General features: G+C 44.1%; 1 protein-coding gene across 7 annotated transcripts in view; it reads right to left on the reverse strand.

Annotated features, from left to right (window-relative positions):
• PDLIM1 (PDZ and LIM domain 1) overlaps positions 1-18905 on the reverse strand; it is a 44354-nt gene that overhangs the window by 17877 nt on the left and 7572 nt on the right. For all 7 annotated transcript variants that reach the window (XM_039553578.1, XM_039553577.1, XM_039553582.1 and 4 more), the window contains exons 2-3: positions 14271-14422; positions 4422-4506 (exon numbers count right to left, since the gene is read on the reverse strand). In XM_039553578.1, the coding sequence (XP_039409512.1) occupies positions 4422-4506; positions 14271-14422 (237 nt within the window). The remainder of the gene's footprint in view (positions 1-4421; positions 4507-14270; positions 14423-18905) is intronic.

Genomic DNA, 18905 nt, shown 5'->3' on the forward strand with positions numbered 1-18905 from the left:
GCCAGCACAGCTCCCAGTCTCAAACAGTGTTGTTACTTTATATACCTATTGCTTCATGCATTGCCCACACATGCACAGCCTTATCAAAGGCCAAGCCAGTCACACACCCAGCTTCTATAGCCCCCGCCTGCTTCGTATCCAAGGAAATAAAATACACAAGACGGAAACAATGACATCACTCTGCAAGGAAAAGGATGAGCACAGGACAGGCACTTTTAAGAAGGAAGACAGAATTGGCTGGTCTGTTTCTCTCATCCTAAAAATACCCTGATTCACCCTCAGAGCTCCTCCAGCTGCTAACCTCTGTCTGAAGGTTATTTCTATTAAATAAAAAATCCTTATATTTGAAAGCTCTTACTTCTTGTGATTAAGAAGAGCTGAACTATCCACCTCAAACCAAGAATTTTCAATGACATTCTCAAGGTGTGATGTTAATATTTGTGCCTTATTGCAAGGAGGTATATAGCCTTCAGGGAGATGGACAAGTTTTTGGAGACAGTCCTGGTGTTGACTGCCCTTGAAGGTGGACTCTCTCAGCTCTTTCCCTACATTAGCTCACTCAGCAAAAACTGAGACCTGGACCCCACTGGCATCTGTGTCTTACAAAAAAAACCACCCCAAAACAAGACAAAAATACTCAAACAAACAGAAAAACAAGACAGAACCCAGGTCTGACAAGGCCTAGCACTGTCAGAGGATATAGTTTTATTGTACCAAGGGGCAATACAGCCCTGCACATAGGTACTGATCTTACTGCCTGGCCCAAGATCACCAGAGAGCATGGCTGACTCGAAGTTAGGCTGGCCTCTGGTCAGTATCATAAGCCTTACAGCTACCTTAGTCACCAAGTAACTTGTTCTCTCTTGCTGTGATTGCTTTTCTCAAGAGACATTAAGCAGAAGGGAGAGGCAGACATGTTATTTTAGTCTTTCCCACTGTTGTGAGGAAAAGCTCTTGATGGGAAAATGCCACTGAGCAATCACCCTTAGGATCTGGGTTAGAAGTGCAAGTGAAATAACTGAGTAAATATGCTAAGAAGACTGTCATTTCCTTCCTCTAATGTTGCCATGGGCACCAAAACAAAGCTAGGTCAGCTGCTGAGCCATCACCACCGACAAGCTGCTGCACCTTTTGATGAAATGGAATTTTGTCATCACTCTTGCCTCAGTTTAAATTAATTTAGAAGGATAAGGATAATGGCAATGAAATAATAGTAAGACTGCAGCTCTTTCATGGGCAAAGATCAGCTTAGACAATGAAGTCAGTCTTTGGACTCAGGACTTCGGGGAATGCATGGGAGGTTGTAGAATGCCTTTTTATTTTCCAAAGGCAAATAAAAGTATCTTGAACTTACATTCCAAGTAAGGGAAAACACTTCCACAGGCATGATGCAGTATGTCACCAAATACCAGCCTCCAAATGGATTACAGCAGTAAACAAATAGTCCATTACAAATGGGGTAAAAAATCCTTAAGCAGGGATCTTAAAATATGTAGCTAATCACAGACAAGCTCTTAAGCACTAGTTCCTGAGAAAAACTGAAAATTAAGTTATTTTGCAAGATTTTTTGTAGTAGCTACATCAATCAAATAGGAAGATGAAATGAAGGTGGAGAAGCATGAAAAATTTCGAAGATACCAAAGGTAGGAGAGGCAACATCTAACAAACTAATTCTAAGAAAGATGGTAATATATCTGAATAAGTCAATTTCTACAGCAAGGGTTTTAAAGATTTTTTTTTTTTTTGAGCTTGAAGTAAGGCTATTCACATGTATGATTTTATGTCTGCATTCAAAGGGCTATGTGCAAAGCCAATGAGAACCATTGTCAGAGGACCCTGGATCAAGACTTAAACAAACCACTTGGACTCAGCACATCCTATTTTCTTTGGTAAGTGAATTAATAAGTGTTCTGCACTAGACTGTTGCCAAGAAAAGCAAATATACTGTTTTCACTGGCCAGCAAGTAAAAAAACCTGAACAGCTCAGCACTGCCTTCGAAGATTCAGCTCTACTCACAGCTTCAACCAGTCCTGCTGGAAAAATGAGATCAGCATCTTTGTGGTAAAATTCATAGCCGTTTGCCATGTTGGTATACATACACACATAATCTTCTGCACTCTGCTACTGCTGCTTTGAAGCAGGCTTGGCCAAAACCCCTGATGATGCTGCAAAGACACAGCTCCAGAGTGACTTAGCCAACACTTGCCACAGCTCCGGCAGGAATCAGCATGCTCTTCTGATTTCATGCTCCAAGCAGAAAGACCTTGCTACAAAACTTACTTGCTGCAGTCAGCTGCTGAAAAAGGAAATGGGAAAAAAACCCCAAACAACCCACCAAACAAAAAACCCCGCAACCTTACAACTTGATGGTGTTCATGACACTTTGGCACAGCAGATTAGGATGTTCAGGCACTGTTATGCTGTAAGAGTAAACAGGAGCTTGTGGTTTGGAGACATGATACGTCTCCCCTCACACTGCTGAACTCCCATTTGAGTATGCAGCAAGCAAAGCCCTTTGAAGTTAAGCCCAGTGCTCTGAACAGCAGCAAGCCCCACTCACATAGGCAACTGCAAATGATTTAATCTGCTTTATTTTAAAGGAAGGGAATAAGAAAAGGCAAGACTTCTGTGAGTTTATATGTTCCTTTTACACCAGGAAATAACTCTTCTAGCATCAGCCATCGAAGGGGTCAAAGCCTAATTTTCAGGCAACCGCTGATTCTTAGCACAAGATTAAGACAATGGTCACTGCTCAGAGATAAACTCTGTAACACAAATTTTCCACACTCAGTTGTACATCAAGTTCTCCTGCTCAAGTCAGTTTAAGGTTGCTACCAATAAATTCAGTTGTACTATGGTTACAAACTAGCAGTATCATGATATCTATACAAAGGCCAGAGCTAGAACCAGGACTAAGACTGAGGTTAGGATTTAGGAGAGGATGTGCTCCACCACCAGCATTACTGCTAAATCCTGACCATCTATCCAGGCTGGACTGAGAAGAAAAGTGTGGTGGGGCAGTGAGTGACAGGGGGCTGCAGCAGTAGGCTTCTTGATGCAGTTAACTAAAATTAGTGAGCTACTTTAAAATCCTGCTTAAGGCATGTATTGTGCCCTATGTTTAATTTTGTGGCATTTAGCTAAATTCTTGCTAATGGCTGCATTGGGAAATTGATCTCTAGGATTGTGTGTCCTGCTGAATTAAAAGACAGCTCTCTGCATCCTTGCAGCAAAGCCTCAGTGCAGACTCTGCCCCGCTCCTTTGGCAAGAGACAGCGCCCAAGTCCCAAGGTTGAAACAGAGCCTTTCCAAAATCTGAGCAGCAGAAGACAGACCAGACCTCAGCTCAACAGTGTCACAGACAGGTGTCACCACATGGCTCCAGCTCAAACCAAGTCCAAATGGCTCAGTCTCACAGTGTGCCTTGGCAGAGTTATGAAATACCTGGAGAATGCCGTACTGAATTCTAGGGCCAAGCAACACAGAGAAGCTTGACATGAAAGAGAACATGGACAGATCCCAGGCCAAGGTCTGGGCAGGGTGTTGCTGCACATGTGCTGCTTTAGTCTCAGGTCCTTTCCAACTGAAACAGCCATATTAATGCTTAATTAATTGCAGGGTCAAACTAGTTCTACAGTCTACTTATTTTGCTAGAAAGACTCACATGGCTTGCATGCTAGGGCCAGAATCCACTGGGGTCATGTCATTCCCCCAGTGAAAATCCAGAGGAATGCCACTGATTTTAGTGTAGTTATTTTAGATTTTTTGCAGTAAATCTAGCCCTGGCAGTGCCCTTGCACAGATCACTCTTATTACTACGTTTACTTGACAGAGGCAGCAGACCAATGAAGCCAGGCTGCCAACAGGTTACAAACCCAACTTCCTAGACAGAGGCTGCATGATCTGCCATACAGATAACAATGTAAGATGCTGGTGTATTTCTCTTCCACTTTCTCCACAGCTAGACTGCTAAGGGATTGCTGAGTAAAATTAAAAAATCCAAACCAACAGAAAACACTGTAAGAGTGAATAAAATTCCTCACCCCTCAAGACTTTTCTCTCTATGAAAATCAACTGGCTTAGCACAGTAGCAATGATTTCCTGAGCCACACCTCTACAGTGCTGTCTGTGCCCTGTGGTAGGTGTGAGCATGCCGATGGTAGGAGACACCTCTGACCCAAGCAGGTTACCTTTGGCATGGTACCTGATTAGCTCTCCACAGCAGCAGGCTTCTCACCATGAGGGAGTCTGTCTCTCAAGGCCTCCAAGGGCCGTATGACCTCTTGATAGTATGGGGCATGATGCTATCCCCAACATGATTCACAGAGTGGCACATGCTCAGCTCCTTGGAGGATCAGGCCAGGAACTTCTCTCACAGGAGTAAGCAGGAACAAGAGCAGACAGTTATTCCAGTACTTACCTGTGGCTCAGAGGCCAGATTCATCTTATAAGGATGCGTCTTTCCCTCCTCATTTACAAGTGGTGACCAGACTTTTGCCTCCGTTCTGCAACATAAAAATTTTGAGTAGTTAATCTGTTTCCATCAGTGAGCACTGTTATTGTTATTAAAAGACTCAAAGTTCATCAATTTCTCAAACATTTCCACAGTCTCTTGTACATATAGCACAATCCACATCAGGAGCAATCTTCACAGCCTCATTTTAGGTACACAACATAGGTGGCTTAGATATGAATGAGGTCCTTGGAGCAAGACAAGATCTCAGCAGTGACTGCCCTGGCTTATCCTTTGTGACCCCGCAGGCAACACAACAGGCATGGGCTCCCACCCAGGCTGTCAAGCTGGCGGTTACCCAAAAGCAGAAGCTAGAGATATCCCTTAGAAGCAGATCCCTTAATTAAGTGGGACAATTCAGATTGTTTCAGCTTTTATGGATAGCCAGGAAAAGGAATGATTGTTGTCTGTATTGACTATACAGAGAACATTTTGTTCTTGGGGTTGGACTGTCCTGGAGATAAGCTAGAAATATTTCTTACATTTGGGTCTCCAGAATTTTCTTCTTATTTATAGTAATATAGATGTTGAATAAACAGAAGCTTTTGGGAACGATGAAAAAAAAAATCCCAGCCTACAATGGGACTAAGAACTGAGACAAAATCATGTGACAGAGAATGTCTACATAACCTTTACTGACCTGTGGTCTGCCCCAATTACTCACAGCAGTCTGAAACACAAGTCAAGATCTACAACTAAAACCAACTGATTTTACCATCATCATTGTGGAATTTTGCTGTGTCCCAAAGAATGACAAACAAGTGGTGAGGAAGAAGTGGAGTGCTTGGATTTGCTTGAAATACCTTGTGGGAAACATATGGTACCTACATTTCTCAGAAGTACAGACAGTAGTTAGCATCTCAGATGGACCAAACAGTGCCACTTTTCCCAAATTTTTTAATAGTAGTGAATGAGTGACTGCAGTACCGTTGAATGAAAACTGCTGTTCAGTGCTAAACATCGCATCATGCAGCAAACAGATGGCCGATAAACTCTCAGGATGAGGTCTGAAAACCATGTCCTGTGCTGTTGACAGGAGTCCTTTCTGGAATCTGCAACTGCAGATAGATGTACTTCCTAGGTATTTGTGGGTCAAGGACTAGCTATAATTTAAGTACTTAGTTAGCAAAACAGGAATGCTTCCACTGAGAATTAACTGAAAGAGATTTTCCAGTTAAAGAAGGAGAAAGAGACTAGAAAAATAAAAGGCTTCTAAAACTGACAAAGGATGGAGAAACAGAGCTATCCACACATATTCAGTCCAGTCTGCACCATTCCTCTAAAGGCCCTCCAAAGTCATAACATTTTTTAAACAGCCCAAACTTAGCTGAGATGCACACATACATCCCAGATATTTTCTGCATAAATAGTATTTTAATATTTGCATTCGGAGTGCAACTCAATGGGAGGAGATGGGAGGCAGCATTCTCAGTCAGGGAAGAGGAAGAGTTTTATTGACCTGCTATTCCCTTTATTGCACTGTGGACTTTAGAGAGAAGAAACTTGAATGAAGTGCGCTGCGCTGTACCTCCTTTCACAGGAAAAGTACAAACACACAGCTCACACCGGATGTCCTTTATGGGTATTCAGGTACAGCAAACCTTTGACTCTTGGTTATTGCATCGTGCAAGCCCAGCTGATACCTGACAACCTATGCCACTCAAATGCTGCTGTCTGGCAAACTGAGGCACACACGGACAAGTATGACTGTAACAGCTGCATGGTATCAGATCCACACCAATCTGATCATCGTCTTGTCACAACAGCTGCTGTTACTGGATGTCCAGCATGTCTCAGGTGAATAAAAAACAACCGTTCTCTCCTTGATTCTGGCAACCCATGATGAGGAACCAACAATACCACCCAGATTATGGCTATCAAGCCTCACACACCCATTTCTTGGACAGCTGTATTTTCCACACCTGAAGACTGTTTGCACATAGGGGAGCAGCCTGTTGACCAAAGCCTGTTGACCAAAGCCTTATTCCTTGAAAATGTTTGGAGATCATGTATGACCAAGTTTCATCTCCTCTGGAAAAACAGGGGACACAGCAAAATATATGGAAATGAGACACCCAGCCAGCCAGGCTATAAGCAAAGGGACATTGGCTGGAGATGAAAGAGCAGCTCAGAGAGCATTAAACACTTCAGCTGACTTCTAGCATGAGGCATCCCTGTGCCAGTTCTCACAGCAGTGATCGAAGAACTTTTGAGGTAGCATTTTCTTTTACTTCAGTTTACTATCAGCTTTCAGAAGCACCAGAAGGCTTTATTCAGACTGAAAAATTTAAGCCTAGAGCAGGCCAGTGAATGAAGACAGAACAGAAACTTCCCCTCAGGCACTTGTTTTCATCCCACTGCCCCTCACTCAATGCATTTGAGGTGCTGGTGACACAGCACATTAGTCTTCAGTGGAGGGGAGGCAATTATGGCCAACTACTGCAGCCCACAGGTGGTTTTGAGCAGATTTTTCACCTTTATTTATAAGCAAGGCAAATAGCTCAAGTTTGTTCCCCAGACTGCTGCCATTCTACTCTGTCACTGGATATAAATGGAAGCAGCAAGGTCACTCCAAGCTTTACTGTCAATCCAGTCTAAAAGTTATCCAAACAGAAATGTTAAATAGGCCATGCATCTGTCCCTCTAAGGCAGGGAGGATAAAGCTTTCCCTTGTCTTCACAACAGCTGCAGCAGAGCCCCTCAGCCACTCTCAGCAGCCCATTTATGGCCCCAGCGAAGCGGAAAAGGACACAGCTTTGCTCTCCCTGGCTTTACCCAGCAGACCCTTCGAGGCCCATGCCCCATCCCACTGCCATCCACCACACGTGGAGCCCATGGTCGGTGGGTGTTAGGTAGGACCACTATGGTCCCAGCTCTCAGCAAGGGTTTCCTGGCTCTGCTTCTTGTGTCAATGCCTGTAATTCTACTGAACTGTGGCAGGAGGAAGAAAAAGAGCACCTAAAAGTTCACCTTATGCCCCACTAGTGGCCCAGGGCTTACCTTCTGCAGCACTGGGAAGTGTGGGCACCAGGCACAGACAGCAGGGCAGATTAGACTCACCATATTTGGATCTATCTGTATGTTTTCATATCTTAGTTTTACAAAGTAGGGAACAGGTGTCACAGTAGACAGCTAAAGCCAGCTTTGGTAACAGTACCCTCAGTCCACACCAGGCTGCTACTGGTAATGGCTTTTTGGAGGATTTTTTCCCCAAATTTGAGGGAGAAGGCCTCCAGCCAAAAAACCACCTCCATGCTCCCCTCGGCAAGGCTGTACCCCTGCCACCAAGCACGGCCATGCTAGCAGGGCTGCCAGACCTGCCTCTCCACTGGTGGAGGGGCTGGATGTCCAACAGCCTGCTGGGGAATCCCACCCTGTCTGGTGAAAGCCAGAGGCTTTGGCATCCTTGTCAGATCTCAGAGATTCATGATAAACTGATAAATATTTATTTTATAATATAGTTTCTAATGCATATTCTTTCAAATGAGACTCCATCAAAGAGCAACACTCAAATGGTGCAGGAGACAAAAACATGACACAAACAAGCCTGAAAATGAGGGTCAGGCAAGTTAATTGCATGTACATGTATATACAAACTTCATCATGTTTGCAGTTTACATTTCCATGCTGTTTCCTTACTACAGGATAGAGTAACCAAGACAGCGCCAGGGAATGAGCCATGCGTCTCCTGTTTCATACAGGCAGAAACCAAGACCCAAGATTAGAAAGAAATTTCTCTGATGCTAGTTTGGATGCAGAGGTACTGGTAGGAAAAGAAGGAAGGAAACTGTATGCAAGTCAAGGCAGGAATCTGGAAAGGTATTTGTGAAACAACACTTTTCAAGCAGCTTGGCTTGAACATGATGTAACATAAACATTACAAGAGCCTGGATTTTGCTATCAGTGCTTTGCATGCAAAAGCATTGATTCAAGGGAATCCACAGCTTCAAGGGAAAATTCAGAGGTGGAAAATGAGGGTCTAATTCTTTGTGCCAAGAACTGTGTAATTTCCATAAAGAAGAAAGGCACATCTACATTCTCATTTCAAACACTGGGATAGACACAACTAAGATACCAAAGTAGGAAATAAACCCCAAAAGACTGAAAAGTTTCTTGTGCAGCACAAAAGTTTTTGAGCTGAAAATGAGGAAAGACCTAAAGAATTTATCTTTCGCAATCCTCTCACCAGAGTTTTAGACAGGCATTTTAATAATGTTTAGAAACTAACTACAAGAGCTCTCAGGCTACCAGGAAGGTACCTTTTAATGAGCCTTTTAGCTACAACAGCTGTGAAATACAGGCCCTTAGCTTTAAACATGAATAGTCACTTTTAACAACCATTCATTAATGGACATATTCAGTTTGGTAAGCAAAACTGTACTCAGGCTGCATACAGCCTCTTGTCAATTCAAACAGCAATGACAGTCACAACTTCCTAGAGACAGGAGGCCCCAAATGCATTTCTCCATGCATGGCCCTCTTGTGTTTCAGCTATCTCTTTATACAACCACGAGAACCAAAAACGCAACTCCAGTTACACAGACGAAACAACAGAAGCTTATCTGGAGCAGGTTCATGACAGCTACAAAGGCTAAGACACACCTGACTGCTCAAACTCACACTGTTCTTGCACTAGCCAGCTGCAGAGTTAACTGCTACTGCCCCGCCAAAGAGGCTGTAAAATCACAACAAATACCAATCTTGATTTGCCAAAATTACTTTGAATGTGTCACTTGTTAGTAAAAGCTGCTGGCATGCACCCACAAGGGCTGGAAGCACCACACCAGCCATGGAGAGGTTGGGAGCGGCCACGGAGGGCCAGGCAACCTGCATGGCCTTATATAGCTGCACATTGAGCAGCTGGCTTTTCCCAGGGCCAAAGGAATTATTAGTAAGATGACAGAACTGGAAAACTCTTCTTGGCAGGAAAGCAAAAAAGCAAACCTAAATGAGTCAACGGATTCCACCAACTTCCTAGAACAGAAATCCAAGCCTATTGTGGCTTTGTGCAACTATTCCCCATAGCTCAGACCTGGGAACACATGGAGCAAGCAAGAGTGCAACCAAACCTACCACATAAAATGTAGAGGACATCATACATGTGCCCTCCTCTTCTTCATAAGCATCTACACATAATCCTTTCTGACAATCCATTTAACAGGTCCTGGTAGCAGATCTGACTTCCCTGATCTTAGCACTTTTCAAAGAACAAATACATAGCTTCGCTCCTTGGCAGCACTTTCAGCAAATTAAAAGACTATTGCAAACAAAGAAGGTGCACTAATGTATTATAAGCTGGCAGCAGAGTGGCAAAAAAGCAGCTTGAAATTTGAGGAAAATGACAGTAGGAGCAGAACAAGAGATTACACGTTTGCAACCCTTTTTCACAGATATTCCCCTCTACCACCCCCAAACTGCCTCCAGACATAAAGGGAAGGACTCACTATAGGAACACTTTCTTTGCTGAAAAAACACCTACATATACACTTTACCTTTGATTTGCTGAGGGCTGCACAGTTCTACCACCCATCTGGTGACTATAGCCACAGGCAAAGAGGCATTTGTTTTAGAAGTAATTTTCACCTGTGCTGCAATGAATATTTATCTGCTTTTGTACATCTGCAGCTACAACAGAACTGTGTGTCAAATTCATCATGAGCACTTTCACTGACATGGGTGATGCCTGGATCTTTTGACTATTATGTAAATTTTGTGGTAGCATTTGTTCCTCCTGTACCTTCTTTTCTTTGAATGTTCTCTGTCAGGGGAAGCATCTTACTCAAATAAATTCCCAAAGAAAGTTGATAGCTTTCTCCAATCTGTTGGACACATCTTGCTGCTTACACCCACTAATGGAGAGCAGCCCCAGGCGAGGCTTTGCTCAACCCTAATATGTCAGCGCAGTGATGTTCACACCCTAATTTGAAAAAAAACCAAAAAAACAACAAAACACCAGGAAAAAGAAGAGTAGCACTTCTCAAAGATTCAAAACTTCATTTTTCCTATGGAGAGACAAAAATCTCCCTGTGAATTTCTCAGTTCAGCAACCAGGTGGGCTTGAGTTGACTGAAGCACTCTGTCTTGAGCTTGATTTTATACTGCTGAAGACAATAATGGAACCTTTACTTTGGTTTCTTGGAAACTACATTTCTCTTGAAACAAAAAGCAAAATGAATAAACAACCAGAGGCTCAGAAAAGAGCGGGAGCTGCTAGACACAGTGAGTTCAGTGGGAATTCGTTATATACGGCAAGAGTGTTGAACACCCACTTTCGAGGCAGAAGACAGACCTTTCAAACTCTGTTCACAAATCTAATAGCAAAGGACCTAGCAGCGCCACTTAGAAAAGAGTATCCAGAGAAAGCAATTTGTGGCCGGGTTTTAAACCCTAGGAAATTAAGAGGTTTTCCCTTTTGGGTGAAAAAGCAGACCAGGCATGTTTTCTTCACCTAGAAAGCCGATACATTTTTAATGGCGACTTGTGTTAGACTAGATTTCCTGCCTACAATCTGATCTGAAATATTTTTGGACTGCTACCATCGCTAAGAAAAATAGCGAAACAGGAAACATTGGAATGCTGTTGATATACACAATCAAGCATACAGAGCAAACAGCATTTCCTTTACCAGAAGTGTTTAGGTCCTTTCCATTCTCTATATTTACACTTCTCTTAAATAATCATTAGTAAGCAAAACATGAAGACATCTTAACTACTTGGCTATCATTAAAAGAGAAGACAGTTGCCTGTTTGAAGAACACACATGTACAAAGTGTGTTTTGGTTCACAGAAGAGCACATGAAAAAGACAAGCATAATACTGCTATGAAACACTCTCAGAGCCTCCAGCTATTTGCAGCTTAAAGGCTTTCTGCAGCAGAGACACCTCCATCCTTTAAAGATTTTTCTTGTACTAATTCACTCACTAGACTCTTCAAGCCACATAGACTCATCACATTTACAGCACAGACACAAAAGAAGTCTCCACTGTCACAATGGTGTTGATCTTTTGGTGAAACTGAAACACCTGGTGTGAGCTCAGACCTGTATATGAAATCCCACCTGGCACAACCTTGCTGCCACACTGAATGCAGGTCAGAGAATATTTAGCATGGATAAACATTTAAATGAGTAATCATTAAAAATTCATCAGCTAGGAATTTAAAAATCACTAAGGATTTATGCTTTCACAAGACATCTCTCTGATGGTGAGTAGAAAAGGACTGGAAGACTTCTCACGCCAGAAAACCTAGCACAGCTGGGACATGCTCACACCAGTTTGTGATGTTCCAACCCACAGAGGTGCTACTCTGTCAGAGCAATGATCTGTGCCAGCACAGCTCCTTGGTACAACCAATTCAGCTAACAAGCTACAACTGCACAGCGTGGAGACCAGACCCAAGGTTTGGTGGTGTTGAAGTGTACATGATATACATTCCTTTTCATACTCAACCAACTACTTACAGAGCTACTTTGACAGAGAAAAAACTTCCAGCTCTGACCTGAATGTATTGTGAGCCCTCCTTAACAACTGTATGGTCAAGCCTTAGCGACAGTTGTGCCCACCAAGGCCCAGGAAGCCCAAGCCATACCATTTGGCCAGGTGGCACTCATTTTCCCCAAGAGCCTTCCAACCTCTCCACCTCTGTGGCAATGCCCTTCCCTTCTTCACAGAGGATGGCTCACAACTACCCCATAGTCTGCTTTCCTCACCCATTTCCTCTACCTTAAGTTGAGCAGGAAGATGAAGCATGGCTCCAGGTCTTTCTCTGTCACCTCTCTAGGCATCCTCTTAGGGCTTTTCATTTTAAGGCCTTAGATTGCAAAGTAAAGAAGTGCTCCTGCCTCAGCAATAAAGACTATGTAGCACTTCTGACCACTGAGTCCAGCTGCATTTAGACCAACACAGTTATGGGGGCCTAGAAGGAGACACTGGGCATTAGGGATAAAATATTCTCAACAGAGTACAACCAGGAAAGACAACACATGATGATGCACACAGATTTTACACAAAGCAATGGATAGTTGCATCAAACCCTAAAGTGGTAAGAAGTGAGATCACTGCTTTCACTTCCTTGCAGTTTTGACACCCTTCTTGGCCTTCTGTCAGCAGAACTCAGTGATCAGAACAGCAGCAGAAGCATCCAACACACACTCATGCTACCTCATTAAAAGGGGGTCTTGAAGGAGCTTTGTAAACTCAAAGCCCCTGCACAGTTTTATACAGCTGTAGATCCAGCTAGAAATCTCTCCCTGGACAGCTTCCACACCCAAGGCAATGAAACGTGCAGAGGGTAGCTATAAACTTAACGACTTTGTAGTTAACATTAGCAAACACATTTTACAGACTCAATGATCTGTAAGAGTGAACTTGCCTGCAGGCTGAAAGAGTCCTTGCCTCCCTTCCTCTTTCCCAGCCAGAACCACATGGCACTCGTTTGCCAAGTCAAGCAGCTGGATTTTGGAGAGGAAAAGGAACACTCCTTTGCAGGAAGATTGCATGCTGCTAAGTTCAAGGCCAGTATGAGAAACTCTGGGGTTAACAGGCTGCTGCAATGCTCACTGCCCATTCACACTGCCTGCACTGTGCTCCATTCTTCCATCTGTGAATTCCCTTAATGAACCATCAGGCTTTTTTTTTTGGCCAAGACCCATCGCTTCTTCCTAAACTGGGATATGCCTGCTGAACTCCTGGCATTGTCTGAGCTATGGTAAAGATTTCTGTTTATCAGAAAGGCCCTGAACAACTGAACCACTGTATCATTTAAGACATACTTTTGCACTCCTTTTGAAAGCAGTTCCCCTGCATCTGCCCTGAAATTGATGGATGATCACTCTGAGGGAAAGCAGGCACAGGAAAAACTTGCTCCAGAGCAACCAGAAATGCCACAATGCATCTACCATCTGACTTTGAAAAGTGGCGGTACCTGCAGCTGCAATTCACATCAAAAGGAAGGATAATCCCCAGCACCTTCAAAAAAATCAGGCTCCTGTTCTTTTAAGTAGCAACAGGTCAATGCAAAGCAGAGTCCTGCCTTCCCATCTCCATTTCCTCTCTGTACAAAGATGGCCCAAGAACAAAGCACGGCTAGGGAAAGGAATGAAGTTGTCCACTGCTCTGCAGTTCAACATGGTGGGAAGGCTGAAGCCAGCCTGTGCTCTACACTAGTGACAGAAATTGTGTCTCAGCTGTCACCCTCCTTTAGTTTTTCAGGACTTGAAGAGACTGATGCCTAAGATGAAACTTTGTTGCACCCTGGGTCGTCACTGTTTAAGACTGACAGGGCTGTTTGATCAAGAGGCTTCAAAATGCACAACATTTCTGAGTCCGTGCATGGCAGAAGCCAGGCAATTAATCACTCAGAATAACACGTAAATGTATAGTTTAACTGCTAAATGAGCGCAACAGGAAGGAAGGTCATCTCTGGTTGCACCTTCTCTGCTATGAGTGAAGTCTTCATGAGACCATCTTTGGTTTCTTGCTGTCAGGAGCCACAGAATAAGCTGACAGACTGGCATAAATTATCAGCCAATTCCTCACTTGGAAAGTTGTTTTCATAAGGTCAAAGTGCAGCAAATGCAAGCAGCATCAGGATTAAAGGATGAAATGCAGTTCCCTCTTGCTAGCCAGCACCTGCCAGACAAAGCACTGAGAGGTCAAATTAAACCAGCCAGAGAGGCCTACTGTCAAACCAAAACACAGCTACTGCCCACCCTGCAACCCTCCCTCTCTCCAGCCCAGTCTTGCTCAGCTACGTACCTGCTGACTGTCAGAGTGAGTTCATCTGTGCAAGCCTTGATTTTGTTTTGTGCCTCAAGGTGTGTCATGTTATCTGTGTTCACTCCATCAATGGCTATGATCTGGTCTCCTATACACAAGTTGGCTATTGCAGCTTTGCTGCCTGGAGTCACCTAAGAGAAAACAAAACAAAAAGAGTGAATGGACTTTCCAGGGAGGAGATTTCCATAGCAGCATTTGAAAAACAGTTGGAGAAGTTGTGTTTTTTCTGACTGGTACCTGGAAGCAAAGAAGTTAAAATTAACGAAAGTAAATTCTCAGCAGAAATCTATCTAGGTCTTTTAGACAGGGGATTTTGTTTTGGCACTCACAGATAGAAATCTGGAGAAAGGACAACAGGTAAATAACAAAAATAGTATTTTCACTCAAGACAATTCTCATGCTGGAGGGCAAGATCATACAGAAAGTAAATCTGTTCTTTCCTGGACAAAGAAGTGCTCTCTGAAACAGAAGATGCTGAGGACAGACAGAAAGAAGTCCAAGTCTCTAAGAACAGAGGTGACAGAAAAGAGTATCAGAGTCATTGCAATACAATCAATGCCAATCACAAACACCTTTGCCTGCATCACAATCTCATTTGTTTCCTTCCTTGAAGGAAAGGTTTGGACTCAAGATTTTGGATTGCTTCTTTAGTTGTAATAATCTGGTTTTGCCCAGGAACAGGTGCAACACACATTTACTGACTTCAGCAAGATCAATCCCAAGGCAGTGCATGATCTAACAAGCATATTGGAAGGGAGAAAGGCATCAGAAACTTCATCTTTAAACCACAAGCTGCCAATAGTGTCTGAAAAAGTAGAAGCCCCAACCCTCCCAACTGACCACAGCTCACCTTGATACCTTCTGCCATATTGCATCTCCCTTTCCTCTCCATGTGATCCCAGACAGAAGACGCTATGCAGCAATGCTGTCAGTATGACACTCCTCATGAAAAAGGTTCCAGCTAAAACTTGGCATTTTCAAATAAATCAACTAAATGGCTTGTTCATTTTGCCCTACGTCTTTTAAAGAGGTGTCCTCTTAACAACTGAGACCTCTTTGGGCCAAAATTATTGCCTGGGCAGAGGGCGAATAATGTCATGTTTGTGGCTTTGCAAACACTACATAAGATTTTGTGCAGTTTTAATGAGTTTGTGAAAGGAGTGTAATGACTTCTATGGGCTTTCGTCCATTATTTAATAGGCCCAGGAAATGAGAAGGGTGGACTGCTCCCAGACATGAGTACAGATTAAAACATGCCTCGCAGCTGAGACATACCTCATTTATGAGTCCATTGCAACTGGTATTCATTCTACACATTCATGCTAGGTTTCAGCATGCCGGAAAGCAGCTGAGCAAACCCAGCAGACCTTTCAGACATAAGTATCTTTCACAAGATTTAGAGATCCCTCCTTACTAGGGTTTGGTTGGCAAATCATTGCCCTCAGGGAAACACTCCCCTTCTAGGGGTGTCACACATTAGCAGCAATCACTGTTTTCCCCGGGCCAAAACTAAGGCTGTTCAGCACATCTCGTCACAGCTGTAGTGGGCTATTTTCCCCATCCAGAAGAAAGATCACAAGATGTTTTTCTTTTTTCACCTCTCTACTAGGAAAGTGTTTCATGGAAAAAGGAAGGACACAGCCGTGGATCACAGACCAAGGTGCTCAACATTAATCCAAAGAGCTTCAGATGGGTCAGCCAATAATGAATGTCTACCTGCACACCACTTTGAATGCTGTAAACAGTCTCTGAACTGAGAGAGGAAGTGCTGATGAAAACACCAGACAAAGCACCAGATGGATAAAGAAAATCTGATTTAAATGTGAAGATCATCACTTGCCAAGCTGCAGCCGATTGGTGACCTATCGAGGCCACTGAGTGCAATCTGCAGCCACTCCACTGGATTCGTTGCCTTGAGAGTACCTCCGGTAAACCTTATGACAGGGTGTCGTGGTTCAAACCCAGCCAGCAGCCAAGCCCCACGCTGCTGCTCACTCACTCCCCCACCTGCAGGGCCAGGGAGAGAATTGGGAGAGTTGAAGCGAAAAAACTCCTGAGTTGAGATAGACAGTTGAATAGGGAAAGCAAAAGCCACACACACAAGCAAAGCAAAACAAGAAATTAATTCACTTCTTTCCCATGGGCAGGCAGGTGTTCAGCCATCCCCCAGGAGAGCAGGGCCCCATCATGCATAATGGTTACTTGGGAAGACAAACACCATCCCTCCAAACATCTCCCCTTCCTCCTTCTTTCCCCTGTTTCACATGCTGACTATGATGTTATCTGGTTTGGAACATCCCTTTGGCCAGTTCAGGTCATCTGTCCCGGCTGGACCCAGACTCCTCACCAGCATGGCAGTGCAAAAAGCAGAAAAGGCCTTGGCTCTGTGTAAGCCCTGCTCAGCAATAACAAAAACGTCTCTGTATTATCAACCCTGTGCTCAGCACAAATCCAAAACACCGCCCCTTACCAGCCACTGTGAACAATTCTACCCCAGCCAAAACCAGCACACAGGGACAGTTTACAGCTCTGAAGAAATCCTGAGCACTGAAAGTTGCCTATAGTCCCATCAGATTTGGGAGCTGTCCTTATAAAAACCATAAGACATATCCCTAAGGATATAATTAAAACAAAAGGAGCCTGCAGGAAACACAGTGTGGGTCCTCTCCTGGCCTCTGGACCTTAACTGAGTCACTTGGTTTCTTGGGGCCTTTATTTCCTCTGCTACCAAAGGAGGGAGAGAGGCACATTACTCAGCCCTGTAAGGAACACCAAGCTCAGTACACTGTTACCATGATTCATTTTCAATCAGACAAGCTGCCAAAGGGTCAGGAACAACAGTGGATTAATGCCAGCACTGGAACACTGCTGAAGACTCAGCCATACAGCTTGCATTTCAAGACTGATAATTACACAATATGTGATAGGCTGGTAGAAATGATCCTGTATCACCAGGAACAGCTAAGCCACAGCAGCCAGGGACACTGAAATACTGAAGCCTCCTGAAGAACCCCCACGAGCCACCAGGAAGAGCAACCGGCATTCACAGTGACATCTCAGTGCATTGCCAGTGCTTGTGGTGTCAGTTCCCTTCTGCGTCCACTTCACAGGAATTTGAAGTGTGAGTGCTCTTCTCCATTAGGTAAGAGCCACCAGTAGCACAAGGGCTATTACATCCACTCAGGTACCACATAACCCTCTCCCCTAAGGACAAGCTACAAGGATGCACAGTAATAAAAAAGAGAAGTGTATCTGCCAAAAGTAAACATGTCTTAAAATCCAGCTGCTTCAGGTCTGGAAATAACTTGCCCTGAAATGCAACCTTCCACAAACTGCTGCCTGCAACATCCAGCTCAGACTGCCTGCCAGGACCGTTCACAGCAAACATGTCTACACAAGGGCAAGGTACAGAGGGAACCCATCCCCCATCTTTATAGGATGATTTATAGCTACTAATAATGTTCCCTTCCCCCCTCCCAGTAAGGTCTGGGCTTATGTCAGTGCTATCAAGCAAAAGGCGTTTCTGTTATTAAGTGAGGAGCACAGAGAAGAAAATGTCTGCCAGTGGGAAGACATTTTCCTGTTTTTATTTTTGTCACATCCCTGCCTGGTCCATGGGAAGCAGCAGGGGCAGGCATGTGGCTGGGGGAAAAGCAGGCAGAGGTGCTCAGAGCAATGGCAGCTACCAGCCAGCTTACACAAAAGGAATCCGAAAAGGAACAAAAGCTTCAGACTAGCAGGCATCCAGTAAATTTTGCACCTGAAACTGCTTTGCTCCTGCTCTCAGATGATCTAAAGCTTTGCCCCAGCTTTGCCTCCTTACCCTTTCCTCTTGACTGAGCATGGAGCAGAGACCAGCAGGAGCCAAGGGGCCAGCAGGCAGTGTCTTGCACACCTTGTACAGGTGGGTGACACAGAACTGAGCAGATAAAGCTGCACTTCTGCACGGAAAGCCGAGAAGGGCAGAAAGACACTGCAAGAACAAAATGGGCAAACACAACCTTGCACAAGTCACAGCTCGTGCAAATGCATATTCTCTTGTGTCCTTCAAAAGAGCTCCCTGACTGGCTTGGGCTTCCTCCACTGGGGTTGAGCAGATGGGGACATGGGCAGACTCACAAGGCACCAGGAACCTCCCAGTTCCAGAGACACCATGGTCGGGTGAATAAAGCTCTGCACACCTTGTAACATCATGTCCAAGGGCTTCCTTTGGAAAGGAGCCATGCCCTACCTCAAGGTGATTGCTCCCAGGTGATTGGGTAACACTGCCATTAGGCCATTTTGCTGTTGAACAGACAATTCTGAGACACGCGGAGCAGAACTGATTTATACTGTGTCCAAAATAGGTCCCAGAGTGTGCTTATGGTGATGCTCTCTTTGGCTGGTGTTCTGTGTAAGAAATCTGGGCTACTGTAGAAACAATCTAGATACTTAAAACCAGACACATCAAACTATGTCCTTGATACCAGCTCTGACACACGTGCCAGCATACGGAAGAAACAAATAATCCCCACAATTCATGGGTTTGATTGTGCACTCTTTATTCACGCAAAACTCAGTGTAGTAGATAACAGTTTAGACCAGTTATAGGCTTCAACCCCTTTTTTTAAAAGA

Source organism: Corvus cornix, chromosome 6 (genome assembly GCF_000738735.6).
Source record: "Corvus cornix cornix isolate S_Up_H32 chromosome 6, ASM73873v5, whole genome shotgun sequence".
In the NCBI taxonomy this organism is placed as follows: Eukaryota; Metazoa; Chordata; class Aves; order Passeriformes; family Corvidae; genus Corvus; species Corvus cornix.